This window comes from Vigna umbellata, chromosome 5, assembly GCF_029865625.1.
Source record: "Vigna umbellata cultivar VRB3 chromosome 5, Vumbellata_1.0, whole genome shotgun sequence".
Lineage (NCBI taxonomy): Eukaryota > Viridiplantae > Streptophyta > Magnoliopsida > Fabales > Fabaceae > Vigna > Vigna umbellata.
The window spans coordinates 63,140,218-63,157,345 of NC_142169.1; the positions used below are offsets into that span (position 1 = coordinate 63,140,218).

Sequence of the window (17,128 nt, forward strand, 5' to 3'; positions counted from 1 at the left end):
AAAACAAAGAACCTGTTTTTGAGGTGCCCAGAAGGAAATTTTGATTGTGCTTTGGAAATGGACGATGGAATGAAGAATAACGTTAATAAAAAAAACAAAAGCAATAACTCTCAAATAAATGGTGGAAGTGAAGCAAGCGAGAGAGGACTCTTACCAAGAAGAAATCCCAAATTACTAATTTCTCTGCAACTCAAACCCTAACTTCTGATTTACCCTCTCACAGCCACGAATCACCCTCTCACTGCCACGTATTACCCACACAAAGCCACGTAGCTAACTTCAGTCCACCCTGTCAGCTGCTCCGTTAAAAACTTAACGCCGTTTCCAAAAAGGACTTGATTGCACACTTTTTACAAAAGATGGGATCACATTGAACTTCTAAAAAAAGGTGGGACCACATTGAACATTGGCCCCCTTTCTAGGGACCAAAAGAGGTATTAAACCATAAATATATTAATAATGATTTGACTCTCACTTTTAGCATTTAATTTAATACAGATTTGATTTAGAGTACACCAAATATGGACTTAAGCTTTAGAGAATTTTGTAAACATTTTTTTTTCCATGACTAAAACAATAAACTAAGAGAACGAATACTAAACAGTGTGAAAAAAAAAAGCATCTTTACATGATACCTTCAATCCTATAAGACCATTTTATGTTGTAAAAAAATAAAACTAAATATTCAGAAAGTTAATTGCAAATTATAAACTAAATTTATGAAAAGAAAATTTCCAAAATCGTGTTATTTAAATTTCAATTTTACAATAAAAATACTAAACAATTCGAACAAGTTTCTAAAATGACATCAAATCTAATGTTTTTGAAAACAACGATTTGTCTTCAGATCATTGCATCATAGTAAATAACAGATGCTAACAATCAACACAAGCAAAGCTTGAATTTGACAAACCATGGCTTCCACAACCATAGTGATTACATGACAATACAGCTTCACTGTAGAGTAATCAGCATCGTTCTATGCTACTATTACTGATTTGTGTACTCTCAACGTCCTGAAGGTGAAAAGCAAGAGTTTGCTGAGAACCATGCCAACATCTTTGGCAATCAACTCTTGAAGGATGAGTTAAATCCACTAAAATGTGAATTGTTTGTACATACTAACTACAGAGAATTAACCATTTCAAGACAAATGATCATTCATAACACAAACCATTTCAAGACAAAATTAGATGGCCACAACCATCAAGTAAAATCCATGTATATGCATTTGGCACATGCCCCATTTTTACAGCTAAAAAATGGTTAATACAAACATGTTAAAAGGCCAAGCTTTGAACAAATATGGGACACTAATGAGACATTAATCCCCACAACATGCCAGAGTTGAAAGAGTTAGCATGAGCAGACTATATAGAAGAGAGATCTTCATATATAGTTTTGATGCCAGGCCTTTCAGAAACTGATCGAATGCATCGCATGGCTATTCCAAGGACCTCCTTCATTCCCTTCTCTACAACAGGATTGCTCATTTCTGGCATCAAGGTAGCATCAAAACATTCTGAGCCTCTGCCTTCTGCCACACGCAACCTCACCCAATCTGTCAGATCAACACCTCCCTCCTCACTAGATATCACATCACCAGCACACCTTCCGGTTAGAAGTTCCAAAAGTATAACTCCAAAAGCATAAACATCTGACTTGAAGGAGGGCATTGGCTTCTTGGAGGCAGCTAACTCGGGTGCACGATAACCCAAGACCCCAGCATCGAGAATCTGTTCAATAGTACCTGCTTGAGTCATGAGCCGGTGAAGACAGTAATCGGCGACACGTGCATTCATATCAGTTGTGTCTAACAACACATTTGTGGCTTTGAGGTTCCCATGAGGGACGGCACGATCAAAATGGAGATAGTTCAGGCCACGTGCTACATCAACTGCTATTTTGAGTCTCTGCATCCAAGTTAAAGGTGGACCTTTTCTTCCTGGTCGATCTGACAATTGAAACTTATAATTAAGTTCAAACTAGAGATGTTTAGGAATGATACACAACACCAAGAAGCTAAATAGATGAGTATTAGAAACTTTGATCGGTTGCTAAAACGAAATATGATAGGCAGCAGAATTAGAGCATTCATAGGCACAAAACTTATTCTAGCATTCAATGTAGAGTAGAAATCATGCAACCACAGATTCTTACATGGAGTGGAGACATTATTATATTATATTCAAGTAAATCCAAAAAGTGCAGAGAAACTAGCCTTTTACACTTTAAAAATGGAATTTCTTATAAAACGTCATCTTTGCTTGTTGTATTTCTCCGAAGAGTGACTTCCAGGATGCAATTCGAAGGAATAAGACTAAAAATAACAGACTAGGTAATAAAAATTATAGAAGGCCTTGAATATAGATAAAGAATATATGTTTGGTAAACAAGCAAACCTAATACTAGAAGCTACAATGAAAAGCACTTCCACCCAGAAGTTTCACACATTTCAAAAGAACATTAAGTTAGACTAATGATCTGGACATCAAGTATCATCTTCCTGGCCAATTATGTCATATTATAACTATTTTTAATCTACCATGGTATTCCTTCCTTTCAATCCTATGAGTATCTTGTTTACTCATTCTCCCAACCCAATACCGCCCCAAGAGCCCCCTTTATGTATGGTTCAAATTTATAATAATAAAAGAAACAGTTTGGCCACATTAGAAGAAAAGCAAACATATTACCATAAAGAAAGCTTGCAAGACTTCCTGGTGAGATGTAATCTGAAAGGATGAGCTTCTCGTGCTGTGTAGGGCCCCAATAATATCCTCTCAATCCCACAACATTTGGATGTCTGATGTTGGCAAATTTTTTGGTTTCCTTGACAAATTCTTTTCTCTGTTTTGCTACTCCTTCTCTCAACCACTTCACTCTCAACAACAAACCATTCTCCAGAGTGGCCTTGTAAGAAGTACCATGACTACTTCTTCCCAAAACTTCAGCTGGGGCCCTCGAGAGCTCCTCTGGTGTCAATGTTATCGAATCATCAAGAAAATGCAGCTCTCCAATCAACCGATCTGGTGACCTCGTATCTAGTCTTGCAAGATTTTCACCAGTGAATGAATCACCAGATTCTGGTGACCATGAAAAGTGGCTTTGTTTTGATGGAGAGAACCCCGTTACAGCTGCCATTTTTTCATCAGAGCTGATTACCTCAGATGGTGACTCTTTGCGTGTGGCCACCAGGTCCTCAGCTGAAACAACCAAAGCACCACCCCTATCAGTAGTTCGAACAGGAGCCGAGATAATTGGTTGAGGAGGCCTGTGGACATCCTTACTTGTATCATATTCTGGTGGAGATCTTGATATCCGTATATAGTGTATGAAGACTGCCAGCAGGATTAATATGAAGAATGCAACCACACATGACACTATGATTATTACTTTAACAATGGTGTTCAAATGCTTCTTCTTGGAACCTTCAGCAGGTGCAGTTGATCCCGGAGGACCATTTGGAAAATGTAACTTGGAATTACCAGGAAAGAAAGAAGAACTAGGAAACTTCCTAAAAACTTCTGGGACGAGTCCAGATAGATCATTTCCGGAAGCATTGAAGTTTTGGAGCCCCTTTGGCGTGTTATTTGGTAGAGGACCAGTAAAATGATTGTCTGATATATCCATTGAGTCAAGTGAATTCATGTCAGCAATGGTGGTTGGAAGAGAGCCAGAAAAATTATTTCCAGCGATATTTAGCACTTTAAGGCCACTTAATGACCCAAACTCATCAGGAAAATAGCCATCAAGCTGGTTGTGAGAAAGATCAAGAATCTGAAGATCGGATTGGTCAGGAGAAGATGAGAAATTGATGGAACCAGAGATCACGTTATTTTCAAGATGTAGCTCTTGCAAAGAGGACATTGTGAGCAGACCAGATAGAAACCGTCCATCTAATTGATTGAAACTAATGTCAAGAACTATCAGCTTTGGATACTGTGTCAAGACTTTTGGAAGGGAGCTGCTAAGAGAATTATGGGATAAATTCAAATAATTTAGACGCAAAAATTGAGGAGTTTCCTCAGGTATGGTCCCCATCAAATGATTGCCACTGAGATCAAGAAATTCTATATTCCCCCATTTCAACATCCTAGTTAAATTTCCCTCTAATTTGTTGTTTGACAAATCAAGTACAACACAGCTTCCAGTCAGCAGTGGCAGTTCGCCAGTGAACTGATTTGATGAGAGGTTAAGAGAATGAAGTGTTGTTGATGTAATTATGCTTAGTGGCCCTGAAAAACAATTTGAACATTAGATTAATTACAATGAAAGCTAAGGACTCTCATCCAACACCATAAACAACCAATTCCACAAGAAAAATATGATAAGTGAAACACCACAAGCAACCAACTCCATTAGCAAAATATGACAGGTTCTTTATTGAGAAAAGAAAAAATTGGAACTGTTAATTTACCAGAGAGATTGTTGGCACTCAAATCCAGTTCAGTTAAAACCAAAGAGTCTCCTTTCAGTAGGCCATTAGGAATAAATCCTGAAAACCTGTTGTTGCTAAGCCTGAGGACCTGGAGATCATAAACAAAATCAAATCCAGGCAATTCTCCATCCAACTGATTGTAACTGAGGTCTAACACTTTCAAGTTTTCAAAAACCGGTTCTGCAACTCCACTGGCCAATGATCCAGTAAGCTTGTTGTGGCTTAAATTCAGATGCTTAATACTTTCAGATAGTCGCGGTAGAAACTTCTGCTTGGAATCAGAACTAGACAGCATGTTCTCACTTAAATCAACATAGCTGGCACTCGATAAAAGCATAAATTCAACATCCAAATTACCTTCAAGCATATTACCATGCAAGTCAAGATTTTCAAGAGCAGGGATCAGCTCAAAACCTTTGGGAATTTTTCCAGTGAAGCTGTTATGAGACAAGTTAAGAGATACAAGGCTAGTCACCTTGGTCAACGACACTGGCAGCTTTCCGGAGAAAGAGTTGCGGCTCAAATCCATGGACTTGATGGAAGCCATTTCTGACACTGAGTCCGGAATTGGACCAGAGAAATTATTTCCAGCCAAAGACAGGTTCTGCAGACTGCTTAACATACCAATTTCTAATGGCAAAGATGAGGAAAAGAGGTTATTGGAAATATCCAGGAATTCAAGGCTTTTGAACTCAGCAATGCTGCCATGTAGAATTCCTGTTATGGAATTGTTGGACATGGAGAGTTTCACAAGCTTGGTGAGATTGGAAAACACACTCAAGTCTGTGTCAGCAGAGAGACCCAAGTTATCAAGGACAACCCCAGCAACATTACCACCATTGCACAAAACTCCATTCCATGAAGACGGGCATCCATCAAAATCAATGGATTCCTCATTCCAGGAACTGAGCACATAGCCAGTGGGGTCGTGTTTGATGCCTTTCTTGAACTCCAGCAATGCTAAAATATCCTGAGAAGGAAGCTGCCCCACCACGGAGAAGAAATACAAAGATAACACTAAAAAGTTAAATGGCTTCATAGTCTATAGACACCAGAATATTTACTTTTGTGTGGCTCACACTCGAGTGAACACAGAAAGAGAACTTTCACCCTTCTAGCTGAAAAGGATAAGCAACTTTCGTTCACCCCACCAACAAAAGGTACAAATAGAGTTCCAAGATACCCTTCTTCGGTTCTTGAAGAAAGAAAACACCACTCTAGAAAGAACCGAAGAAGCACAGTCCCCAAACAGAGAGTGGATTCTCAAGCTTCTCAATCCGCAATGTGTGAAGGGCTTATTTACCGACAAACCCGAAGGACGGATTTTTCAAAACCACAAGTGTCCTGACCTTCGGCAAGCAAAGACAGACAGCATTCAGTAAGAAACAATAAACCCAGAACAAAAATACTAAAACAGAAAAGAAAAATGCAAAAAAAGTCGCAAACTTTACTTGCTCAAAGACCACCAAAAGATGAAAACCATAAGTTCCAAGAGAAGCATTGCCCTTCAACTAAAAAATAAAAAAATTTACAACTGCAGTGTAGCTTCTTCACCAGAGACCTCCACAGGCTGCATAGAGTAAGTAAACATAAAATGCACTGAAATGAGCCAAACAGAATGTATGAATGTTGAGAGATCTGACACATAAAACATGACGTTTCTTACCAAAAACGCCTCCTTAGAGCAAGATGTGGAATATAGTTGAAACCCCTCCCCTCAAGTATCAATCTTTTGAAGCGGACAAGAGAGGTTAGCACAAAGATTAGACCTTTAAAGTTTAAAATTCAGAAATTAAGTACAGTATAGCAGCATTGTAGCCACAACCGAGTAAAGAGAAAAGGGGAAATGAGTACCGGTTGACACTCCATGCAGCAATAAAGGTGAAGGGACCCAGAAATTCTTTTTGGTGCTAAAAAGCTTTTAATTGATGGGTAGAAATCTTTCTAAAACCCGATAACAAAGTATTAAAATTTTATGAGCAGTAAATGACCCCAAAATATTCTTTAATGAATTGTGACAACAAAACATTAAAAAGAGAGGGCCTTTGTCCTTTTTAACCTGTGTCTTTTGGCATGCATGTGACAACAGACTATAGGTGCAACTTAAAATGGAACCCTAAATGTTAGTTTATGAAAGACTTTAAGATAAAACAGCTTATACATTTCATCCTTTTGAGGCTTCCAGTGTCTGCATTCAGCATTGCAATTTAGTATGGAGGCAATGCAAGGGGAAAAGGCAAAGCGGGAACAAAAGTTAGGATCTTTTTAATTTATATTTTTGCCCCCATTTTGGGGTGTTAAAGTTTTTATGAGTAAGATATGAAGATTTACCCGCCAAAAAAAGAGGGAATCTCAGTCTCTCTCACTACTTTCCTAGTGGACGTCAAAAGATTTTATGAAATAGAGTTTAAGATTTATGGGTTAAAGGTTGGAGAGTGTGTCAACAGTGCCATGTAGGAGTGAGGGGGTGACCCACCACTGCCCCTTTGACTAGGGTTTCTTTGTTTTATCAATGGTTCCAACACAATTCAATTAAGACAGAGTCACAGGCACAGCACACCAGAGGTGAAGTTGGTGAGAGAATAATGGAGAAATGTTAAGGAGATGGGACCATGGATTTCCCCTATGCCAATGATATGGCCCATCGGCCACAACAGAATAGACAGAAATGGTTCCACATAAAGCACACTGCCCTTTTCTTTTGTGGTGGATTTTCATATTTCATCTTCAGTTACAGGTAAAAAACTTATATCATTAATTAGTAAAAAACTATCTAAATGTTTGCACTGTTAAAAAAATTATAAATCGTGTACTATACTTTTAAAGATGATTATTATAAAAACGATGAAAGATTGTGGTTGAATAATAATATAAAAAAAATTAATTAATAATTTGGTTTTTATATTAAGATTTATAATTTATTTTAATTTTTATAATTTTTTACTTAATTTAAGTTTTAATACTTTTTGTTTAAATACTTAGGATCAAGGTTCGCTGTCAGAACCATTAAAACGCACTCAAAAACCTCTCTGAACGGGCGCCAGATGTCAAGCAACGAGGATTAGAAATCAGATAGTGGGATGCAGGTGTCAGCAGAAGAGCGGACGCTCGTTTGACGTGGGAAGAAAAATGATTTTTCTGAAATTTCTTTCCCACTCTCTTCTGCATGCAACCTTCTTCCCAAAACTCTGAATTTCTCATTTATCCTCTTCTCACTAGAAACTCTTTCTTCTCTCTAAGAAATCTCACCCTTCCTCTACTCCGATCTACGTTCAGGCACCGTAGAAACGTTCCCGGCATCCTAAGCTTCATTCTAAATCGAACAGTTTCGGTTTCTGATCTGGTAAGTTTTTCTCCTTTAGTCGTTCGTTTCCTGGCACATGCAAACCAACTCCTGGTTGCATGAGTTAGTAGTATTCTTTTGAAACAGTTTGTCTGTTGTTTGTTTTGCCTTGAAGAGTTGATTGAACGTTGAGGGTAGGAGAATCTTAGTCAGACAAACCGCAATCATATATCTTGTACGCTCGTTCACAATAGAGGTAAGGGAAGCTTATTAATTTAATTTATATGACTATGTGTTGCATGAACGTTCGTTGATTTGATTTGATATGAAAAATGTTTGTGCTATGTTATGATGCATGAAATGTATGAAAATTCTATGATTTGGTGGCATGAAATATGAAAAATTGATTATGGTATGAATGTATAAAGGTGTGAAACTATATGTTAAGAACTGAATTTGAATAATATTGATTCTGGTAAGAATTCCCCTAAGAAAGTGTACGTACGTTACTGAACGGTCCTTGACCGTTCGGTTTTCTAGTGAATTTGGATTTGTAGTGGATTCTTTCATTTGGGAAGAATCCTAATTGAGGACGAGCGCCTACACTTCGAACTTCTGTGCTTGAGCGTTCGGCCAAGCATAGTTCTGTCTTGATATTCTGTTTTGAAATATTTTTAGTTATTCTTAAATACTACTTCAATAGTATCTTGGTATAATTATCCAGTGTCTTTTATATCCTTTAGTAGCACATGGTCTTACACCGAGTGTTCGTCCTAAGCCAGTGTTTGGTCTCATACCTGGCCCTTGTCCTATCTCCTTAAGTTAAATTTCCTTATATGAGCGTTCGTAAAGCCCTCTAGGGTTCGTTCACTATAGTGTTCAGTCTTTGACTGACATTTTGGATTCCTTGATACTAAACTCAGTTAAACCAAGTTTTCATAATCGTTCGGTTTCTTCATGGGAATTATCCTAAGTCTTCTTCTTGGAAAGTCTCGAAGTATCTGTATTCATTGGTTATTGCATAGCGCCACAGTACTGGGCATGGTCAATTCAATATTCGATTGAAGTCCTCAAAAGTCAGTTCATCTAATTGACTCACTTTTAAATAACGCTCGTTCCATTCGTTTATTGTGATAATTGATTTTACTCGGTTTCTTTCTCAACCCGATAATATCCTTTAGTCTAAATCCCTTCTGGAACTGAAGACTCCTGAGTCTCACTTCAAGTGTTCGCTCTCGCCCTATGTGTTCGACTCGGTTTCAAGTTCGGGTTGAACGTTCGTTATTTGTAATCCTCATGAATCGTTGTACAGGTGATTAAATTAAATATTTATTAATGAAAGATGAAGAAAATGTGAGTTGGAAATGTTGTGGATTATGGACGATCGTTCCAGGGAGGAACGATTCATGTATGAATGTTGGAAATTGTAAAGTATGACTATGGGTATGCTAAGCTGGCTGTTCATCCTGATGTTCCGTGAGTACTCGTCTTCACGTAGAGGAGGGTAGGTCATGTGTGGGAATGGTAGGAGGTCCTAGTCCTTAGGGGTACTTTGGACAGATATGGCTAACCTCGGGTGGCAGCTGTTGAGTGCATCCCAGTTACTACATCACCTGGGTGCACGAACGCCTGTAGCTACACAGATTTCATACCGTCCGGATAGTCAGTCTAGTAATAGGCTTTGTACGATATGCATGATTGAAATGTATCTTGTGTGTTGGATTATTTGAAATGTATCTTGTGTGTTGGATTATTTGAAATGTATGTTTTTGCTCGAATTAAATTACATAAGCTTACCCTGTGTTTCCTGTCGTGTCTCGTTTTGTACGTTCGTTTTGTCGTTGCAATGATCATCCGTATGGATGTGAGCAGAAAGGGGCGAGTTGTTGGAGAAGCGCTGGAAGATGAAAATTTGGTAGAAGTAGAAGTAAAGACCAAACAGTAGGACATTCGGTTAGTAGTATAGCGTAGCAAGGTGGTCGTTCAACCACCTCCTCTTTTGGTTTTATTTGACTGTTCGATAGCTTCTTTTGTACACCGTTCGTATTAGTTTCGTATCGCTGTACATTTTAAATGTGTAAATTTGTTTGTAAGGCCGTTCGGCCGTAACTGTACCCTCTTTTAATTTAAGACTAATCTGAATTATTATTAAATGTAATTATTCTATGATATAGTTAATACTGTATTTTTGGGATGTTACATTCGCAGACATCGATTGTTAAAGTTAAGTATTAAATGTGCAATGAATATAATCAGTTATTTCTTTATTTTATTTTTGTATTTAAAAGTTTCGAAATAGATAATTGATTAGGGTTGCTTCAATTATTATCCAATATCTTTTAACTATTTTTTTACTTTGTTAATCAAATAATAAGATTGTGAAATGTTGTAGAGTTGGAAGTAGACTCTTCGATTTATTTAGTCGTAATTTTTATGAGTTGATTTTCTTACCTGTCTATACAATACATTTTTAAATAAAATTAATTTTATTTTAATGTTAAATTTACATTAATCCAATATGTCATGTGTTAAAATTTGAGATATTTCAAATAGTTGTTATTAACGTTAATTTAATAAAAATAACCAAAAGTGATCATATTTAAATAATTGAGATTCAATTAAATAAAATATGTATATGTATATGTTAAAATTTGAGATATTTCAAATAGTTGTTATTGACGTTAATTTAATAAAAAAAAACCAAAAGTGATCATATTTAAATAATTGAGATTCAATTAAATGAAATATGTATATTCAATTAAAATTAATTATATATGAGAACTAAAATATTATTAACTAAAATTAATATAAAATGTATTGTATGTATTAGGTTTCAAATATATGAACTAAAATTAATTGTTTATGAAGTTTGAACAAAAATTAATTATATATATAGAGATTAAGTTTGAGCATGTTCCAATTTCAAGTATGTTAAGATAATATGTAAGATTATTGAGTGTTTAAAACAAATCTTTTAGTTTAAAATTATATGAATTTTCGTTTATAGATACAGTATTGATATTTTGATCACAGATTCGTCAATATAACAAAGTTAAAATTAATCACCACATTCAAAATATTATTCGAATTAAAATCTAAAATTTTATCATAGTTTTTTCTTTTAACACATTGAAGAATTAAAAGAAAAAATATATTTAAACTTAAAATCATGTCAACTCATAAACAAATGTTAATTTAGTTTCGTCATAATTAACTTCAATACGAGGTATCTATCATCATTCAACTTTAATATTTTAACATTTTATATAAGAACTTTTAACTTATTAGGTTAAACAAATTTACATTAGGGTTAAATGTGTTAATCAAAATTTAGTTTTGGATAATGATACTTTAACAACATTTCTTTTGACAATATTTTAACACTAGTCATTCTGTGATTGGTGTGTTTATGATTATTATTATTGATTGTGGAGTAAGTTTTGACCAATCACAAAATGAAAATATTTGATACGGAGAGGGGGAAATTCCACAGGAAGTGGAATTAGTTTGGCCAACAATGAAAGTTACGGAAAGGGACAAGGAAGTATGGTTTTGGTTTGTAATTTTCTTTCGTATACTTAAGAAATTATAATATTAAAATATTAATATAAATGGAATTGAGTACCACAAAGTAATAAAACTATCTTTATATCCTATTATTAGTATCCATTTCATCAAGTGCATTCTTCCATTATTTATCACTTCGCATTCAACATATATCGTGCATCTATTTTTTTTTTCTCGAATTCGGTCGGTTAAACTATTGTTTTACTCAAACCTTAACTCAACAAAACTATTCTTAAAGAAAAAACTATGATAATATTTTAAACTTCAATAAAAAAAAACAAGTGATTCACTTATCGATATTGAATATTATATCAATAAAATTTAATCAAAACAATAATTATATTTTCGTTATTACTATTATTATTATTAGTTAGATTGATTTAAAATACCAATATCAAACATGGTCAATTAAGATAAATGGTTGAAACAGACTGTTTGGGGTTGAATGTTGAGATAAATAAGTTTAGAATGATAGTTGTGACAGATCAATTTAATTGTTGATATTATATGTTTAAAAGTCAATTCAAAATGAAAATTTATTCTTCATATTAATTGTTAATTATATGTTTAATAATATATTTTAAAAAATAATATTTTTTTTATGTTTTTAGAAAACCTGTGGATTAATTCGGTCCACATTATTTTGTGAATCTTTAATTCTATAAACTTTTTCAATAGGAAACTTTTTTAACCTATTTGTTTTCCTAGTTCCACCTCATATTGATCAAGACCAAGCCTCACAAAATGGAGAAATTAACAACTCCACAGACACCTAAAGTTTATAATATTATATAATTGAATTAATTTTGACTCAATAATAACAAAAACAAAGCAATTTAATATATCTGAATTAGATTGTAAAATATTAAATAGTCGGTTATCTGAAACCCCAGCATTGGGTAATTTAAAGTGTGGACTTATAAATGTGAGTGGGATTGTTGAACTGTATTTTGGTCAAATTTTAATAAATATTTATCTACTTATACTTTAATGCATTATTTCAAATACTTCATTTATTTCATCAAGTACCTTTTAATATCTATACCATCCAATCAATTACTTCACTTTTAAGATGTTTTGACCTTATCGTAAATACATTCTTTATTTAAATAACTTTCTTAAAATAATCATCATCCATCAATATATATATTATTTTCGTTCATAGCAGTAAATACAAAATATTGATTAATTTATTTTATATGTAAGTTAAAAGCGACAAATATTATTTCGTTAGAAACTGAAAATACAAGTTTATTTAAAAATAAAAAATAAAACTGTACTTATGTTCAAATAGATACAATACAAGTAAGTCTGTAAATTTGTGTGGTATATAATTATTTTAATGGCTGTTGTTGTTGGCGGAAAAAACTTTTATTCCGATAATTAATTAGATATTGATTGTTATTGTAATTTATCAGATGATGATCATAAAATTAATAAACTTTATCACATATGCGATTTTTATTTGTATAACTGTAAAAAAGTATTTTACAATGGAAAAATTATGTTATTGGAATATTTTTGCCATGGTGTAATGCAACTAAATGGTATCATGATATCCACTAGCTAATGGCCTCGAGAATTTTAAATTTTGTTTAAAATGTAAAATTTGAAATCATATTTTCAAAATTATGTATTTTATTTTATTTTTCTTCTTAACTCAATTTTCATTGAAGTATATTGATTATTCGATTAAGACAAACATATTTTTAAAATGACTTTTTTTTATTAACATTAATAGGAAATAGTTTTTTTAACCTATTACCGTTTTTATTTTCTTGTTATATACTAATGATATTTTTAACTCAATATTAATTAGGATTTTTTTATGGAAAAGATAATATTTTTAAAACATTTTTTATTAATATTTATTGTGAATATATTTGTATTGTCATGTAATTATCGTTATCTTGACTAATACTATTTTTTTAGGTTTTCTCGTTCAACATGGGAAAAATGGTCTTTTAGAACACTTTTTTTTATTTATGGTTATTGCGATTATATTTTTGTTGTTATATGTTTTTATTAATATTTTTATCAGTTTTTTTTTTTGTTGGCTTTTCTCATTCGCCATGAGAAAGATAGCCCTTTCCAATATATGAATTATAATTTTCTAATTAATATTTATTATAATTTTGTTATGTGTAATTATAATTATCTTAATTAATATTTTTTATCAATAATTTGTTATAAATTTTTCTTTATTGTTAATCGAAATTCTTTTCAACAAAACCTTGTTGAGATTTTTTTTTTCAATTAGAGAAGCTTTTTAATCAATATATATATATATATATATATATATATATATATATATATATATAACTTTAATTAATAATATTATAATCTAAATAATTGTGGTTAACATAAATTAAAGAAACAATCTCATACAATGTTATAGGAAAACAAGCTTTATCAATATCAATTGACTTTTTTTTTACAAATTTTAATTAAAAAATAATATTGATAAATAAATAAAAATATTAATAGTATTTATAATACTTTATAATAAATCGGAATCAAATTATTAAAAAAAAATAAGATAGTTTAAAATATAATCAATTCAAATTACGTAACAACTCAATTTTTATAATGTGTAGATATTATGGAATATATTACATTTTTAATATTAAAAAAAGTTAACTCGAGAAAAAACACGTTAAATTCATATTACAATTATTCATAAATAACGTAATATATATATATATATATATATATATATATATATATATATATATATATATATATATATATATATATTGTTTTACAGAAGACACTACACTAAATTAAAAGATAATATATAAACTTTAAAGTTCAATAGATAACAATTAATGGTATAGTTAATGTAGGTAACCTATATTTTTACTTTAAACCTTTACTTATAGGTTATGTGGTAAACTTTTGATTAAAGTTGGTTTAATTACAATCTAATTGTGAATAATAATATCTTAATATTAAGTTAATCAATTTTAAGGTTAATATATTTTAATAATGTTCATTTCGATCGATCTAATTTAAAGTCGACTATTTGGTGATCATAAGGGCTCAATGGCTTGCTCTCTGAGCTAGTGCTTGGCCATCCGAGCTGGTGAATGGTCTACCAACCTTTTTGGTGCCCGACCAGGCTCGGTGACATGTTCTTTGAGTTGGTGCTTGACCATTAAGGCTATTGTATGGCTAGACAACTTGTTTGATGGTCAACCGGACTTGCTGGTTTGTTTTCTAAATTGGGGGTTGACGCACGTAACTTACATTATTTAATTAAACCTTTACTTATAGGTTTTGTGATAGACTTTTAATTAAAGTTGATATAATTATAACCTAAGTGAATAATCATATATTAATCTTAAGTTGATCAATTTCAAGGTTAATCTACTTTAATAATGCTCATTTAAATAAATCTAATTCAAGGTCAAGTGTTTGGTGATTATAAGGGCTTAGTGGCCTACTGCCCGAATTAGTTATTAACCATCAAAGCTGGTGTATAGTCAACCAACCTTTTTAGTGGTCAACCAGACTTATTGACTTGCTATCTAAACTGGATGTTTGACTATTTGGACTGGTGTATGATTGTGTGACTTGTTTGATGGTTGACTAGACTCACTAGTTTATTTTCTGAGTTGAGAATTGATCATTCAGGTTGGTGTATAGTTAGTCAAATTCGTTGATTTGCTCTTCGAATTGTGAATTGATTATCCAAATTATAATTAACTATATCTTACCAAACAATCATAATACACACTTACATATAATCATTTTTAATTAGTTATAACATAACCTTTTTTCCGTTAGTATACTCTCAAATCTATTTAAAAACTTAAGGGTTCTGGTTTATGTAAAATTTAGGATTATTAACTTATATAGAAAAGACAGAAGCTACCCAACTTAAATATCTTATTATGGGATATTAAAGGCAGAAAAAATATTAAAAAATGTTGCTAAATACTATAAAAGCAATATCCATAAAATGAATAAATTAACCATTTTCAGTTCTGCCTATTTGAATTGTGCTTCGAGAGAATTTATAAAGTGTAACATTTTCTCATTATATATATGAATAGGAGACCACCTCAGAATAATAATGATGTTTTTATTAAGTTAGTACAAAGTAGTACAGACTCATAATAAATGCAGGATGACACCAAATGTGATAAACATTAAAACATTGGACCCAATCCTCTACAGCAACTTATTCACCAGCCATCTTCCTACATTATCACAGCTCTTCGATCATTATCATACAAAATCCAACGGTTATGATTTTCACTTGAGAAAACTTTGCTGCAGACTCTGGAGAATACTATCACTTGAACATTTTAAACCATACACTGGGTTCCTTAAAAGGAAGGGATAACAAATAAAGTTCATCAAAATAAAAAGTGTAATAAATTGATGGAATAAAATGAAAGCTTTTGAAAATTTGATGGAATAATTTATTTTTAAAGTGGAAAGAAATTTGCTTTTACTTTTTTTTTTCATTTGTAGAAATTTACTTGGATGTAATATTATTTTAGGAATTGTAAAATCATTCTCAAAATAATAGACCACCAAAATTAAATCATATATCTCGTCATGGATTAAAGATGAAATAAATTTTTAATATAATATAATATAAATGAATACAAATTTTATCTTATAAATTAATTTTATTAAATTAAATTATATTTAAAATTTATTTTTTAATAAGGTATTAATTTTTTTTAATTTATTATATTATTTATTATTAAAAGATTTGTTGTTTGTTCAATTTATTGGATTATCTATTGTTAAAATATTAATTAATATCTAATTTCATTATTAAAAAATATATATTTTAGTACAAATGTTGTAGATAACATTAACTAAAAATAAGATGATTTAATAATATATAAATAATTAAAAATCTCATTTTACAAACTAAACCAATTTTATAAAATTAAATTAAGTCGAAAATCTATTTCTTAACTCATCTAAATCAAGTTAAAAAAAAAACTATAGCCTCAAAGCTGTGAATCCAAAGCAGTAAAATGAAAAATTTCCTCAATTTCTAAGTTTTTTGTTATATGGCTGTTAATGATCCAAAATATACATTTTCTTTTTACTTTTTCCCCAATCATACATACTATTATAACATGAAAAGTGTTAATAATATTATAATGTGTCGGTGATATTTTTTATATAATATATCACATGAGAAGTTCTGAAAAGTGGGCTAGACTCACCCTTTTGTCCATAAATTTGTCCCTATAAATGAAGAAAGTATTTCCAGTTTATGTTCCATGAATGTATAAAAAAGAAATACAAAACCAATGAGAGAGAAAAGTAATAAATATATTATGTGACTGTGATTAAAATAAGAGATAAAAGAAGAGATGAACAGAAAATGAAAAAGAAATCAAATAGGACTTAATAATTACTGTTGAATTATGAAGCCTAGACTTACAACAGAGTATTGAATAAACAAAATGAGTATCAAAGAATTGATGTTTTTACCACGGAAAATTCGCACTGTAGACTGAGTGTTATATATTTTATATCAAAATAACTATCTAAAAACGTTGGGAAAAAATGTCTAAGATTTTTAATTCAAAATCAATTCCTTCACATTTGATGTAAATATTTGTGAAAAATCACGTTAATTAATATTTCCAAACACAAAGTTCTACATTGAATTGAATGCGTTTCCAACTAAATGAAATTCGGCCCATTCCTAGTTTAAATGAATTCACCAGAATAAACCTCTCTAATATTAAATTAATTGACCCAGCATACAATAATAATAATATAAACTCATCAACACTCTTGTATTCAAAACTGCTATAAGGCGTAGTAGCACAGCATAAATAAATTATGAAAACGGG

At 31.7% G+C, this 17,128-nt stretch overlaps 1 protein-coding gene across 4 annotated transcripts; it reads right to left on the reverse strand.

Moving 5' to 3' along the window:
* Positions 1 to 1,126: 1,126 nt before the first annotated feature.
* Positions 1,127 to 6,442, reverse strand: GHR1 (Leucine-rich receptor-like protein kinase family protein). 4 transcript variants are annotated; one of them, XM_047294426.2, is made up of 6 exons: positions 6,296 to 6,442; positions 6,108 to 6,210; positions 5,893 to 6,011; positions 4,421 to 5,790; positions 2,697 to 4,238; positions 1,127 to 1,954 (listed from the first exon to the last, which is right to left on the reverse strand). In XM_047294426.2, the coding sequence occupies exons 4-6, from the start codon at positions 5,478 to 5,480 to the stop codon at positions 1,371 to 1,373; spliced, it is 3,186 nt and encodes a 1,061-aa protein (XP_047150382.2). In that variant the 5' UTR covers positions 5,481 to 5,790; positions 5,893 to 6,011; positions 6,108 to 6,210; positions 6,296 to 6,442; the 3' UTR covers positions 1,127 to 1,370. The 4 variants fall into 4 exon arrangements, with proteins under 4 accessions (XP_047150382.2, XP_047150383.2, XP_047150384.2 ...); XM_047294427.2 differs by having other exon boundaries at positions 6,108 to 6,170; positions 6,296 to 6,417; XM_047294428.2 differs by lacking the exon at positions 6,296 to 6,442 and having other exon boundaries at positions 4,421 to 5,785; positions 6,108 to 6,282.
* Positions 6,443 to 17,128: the final 10,686 nt, after the last annotated feature.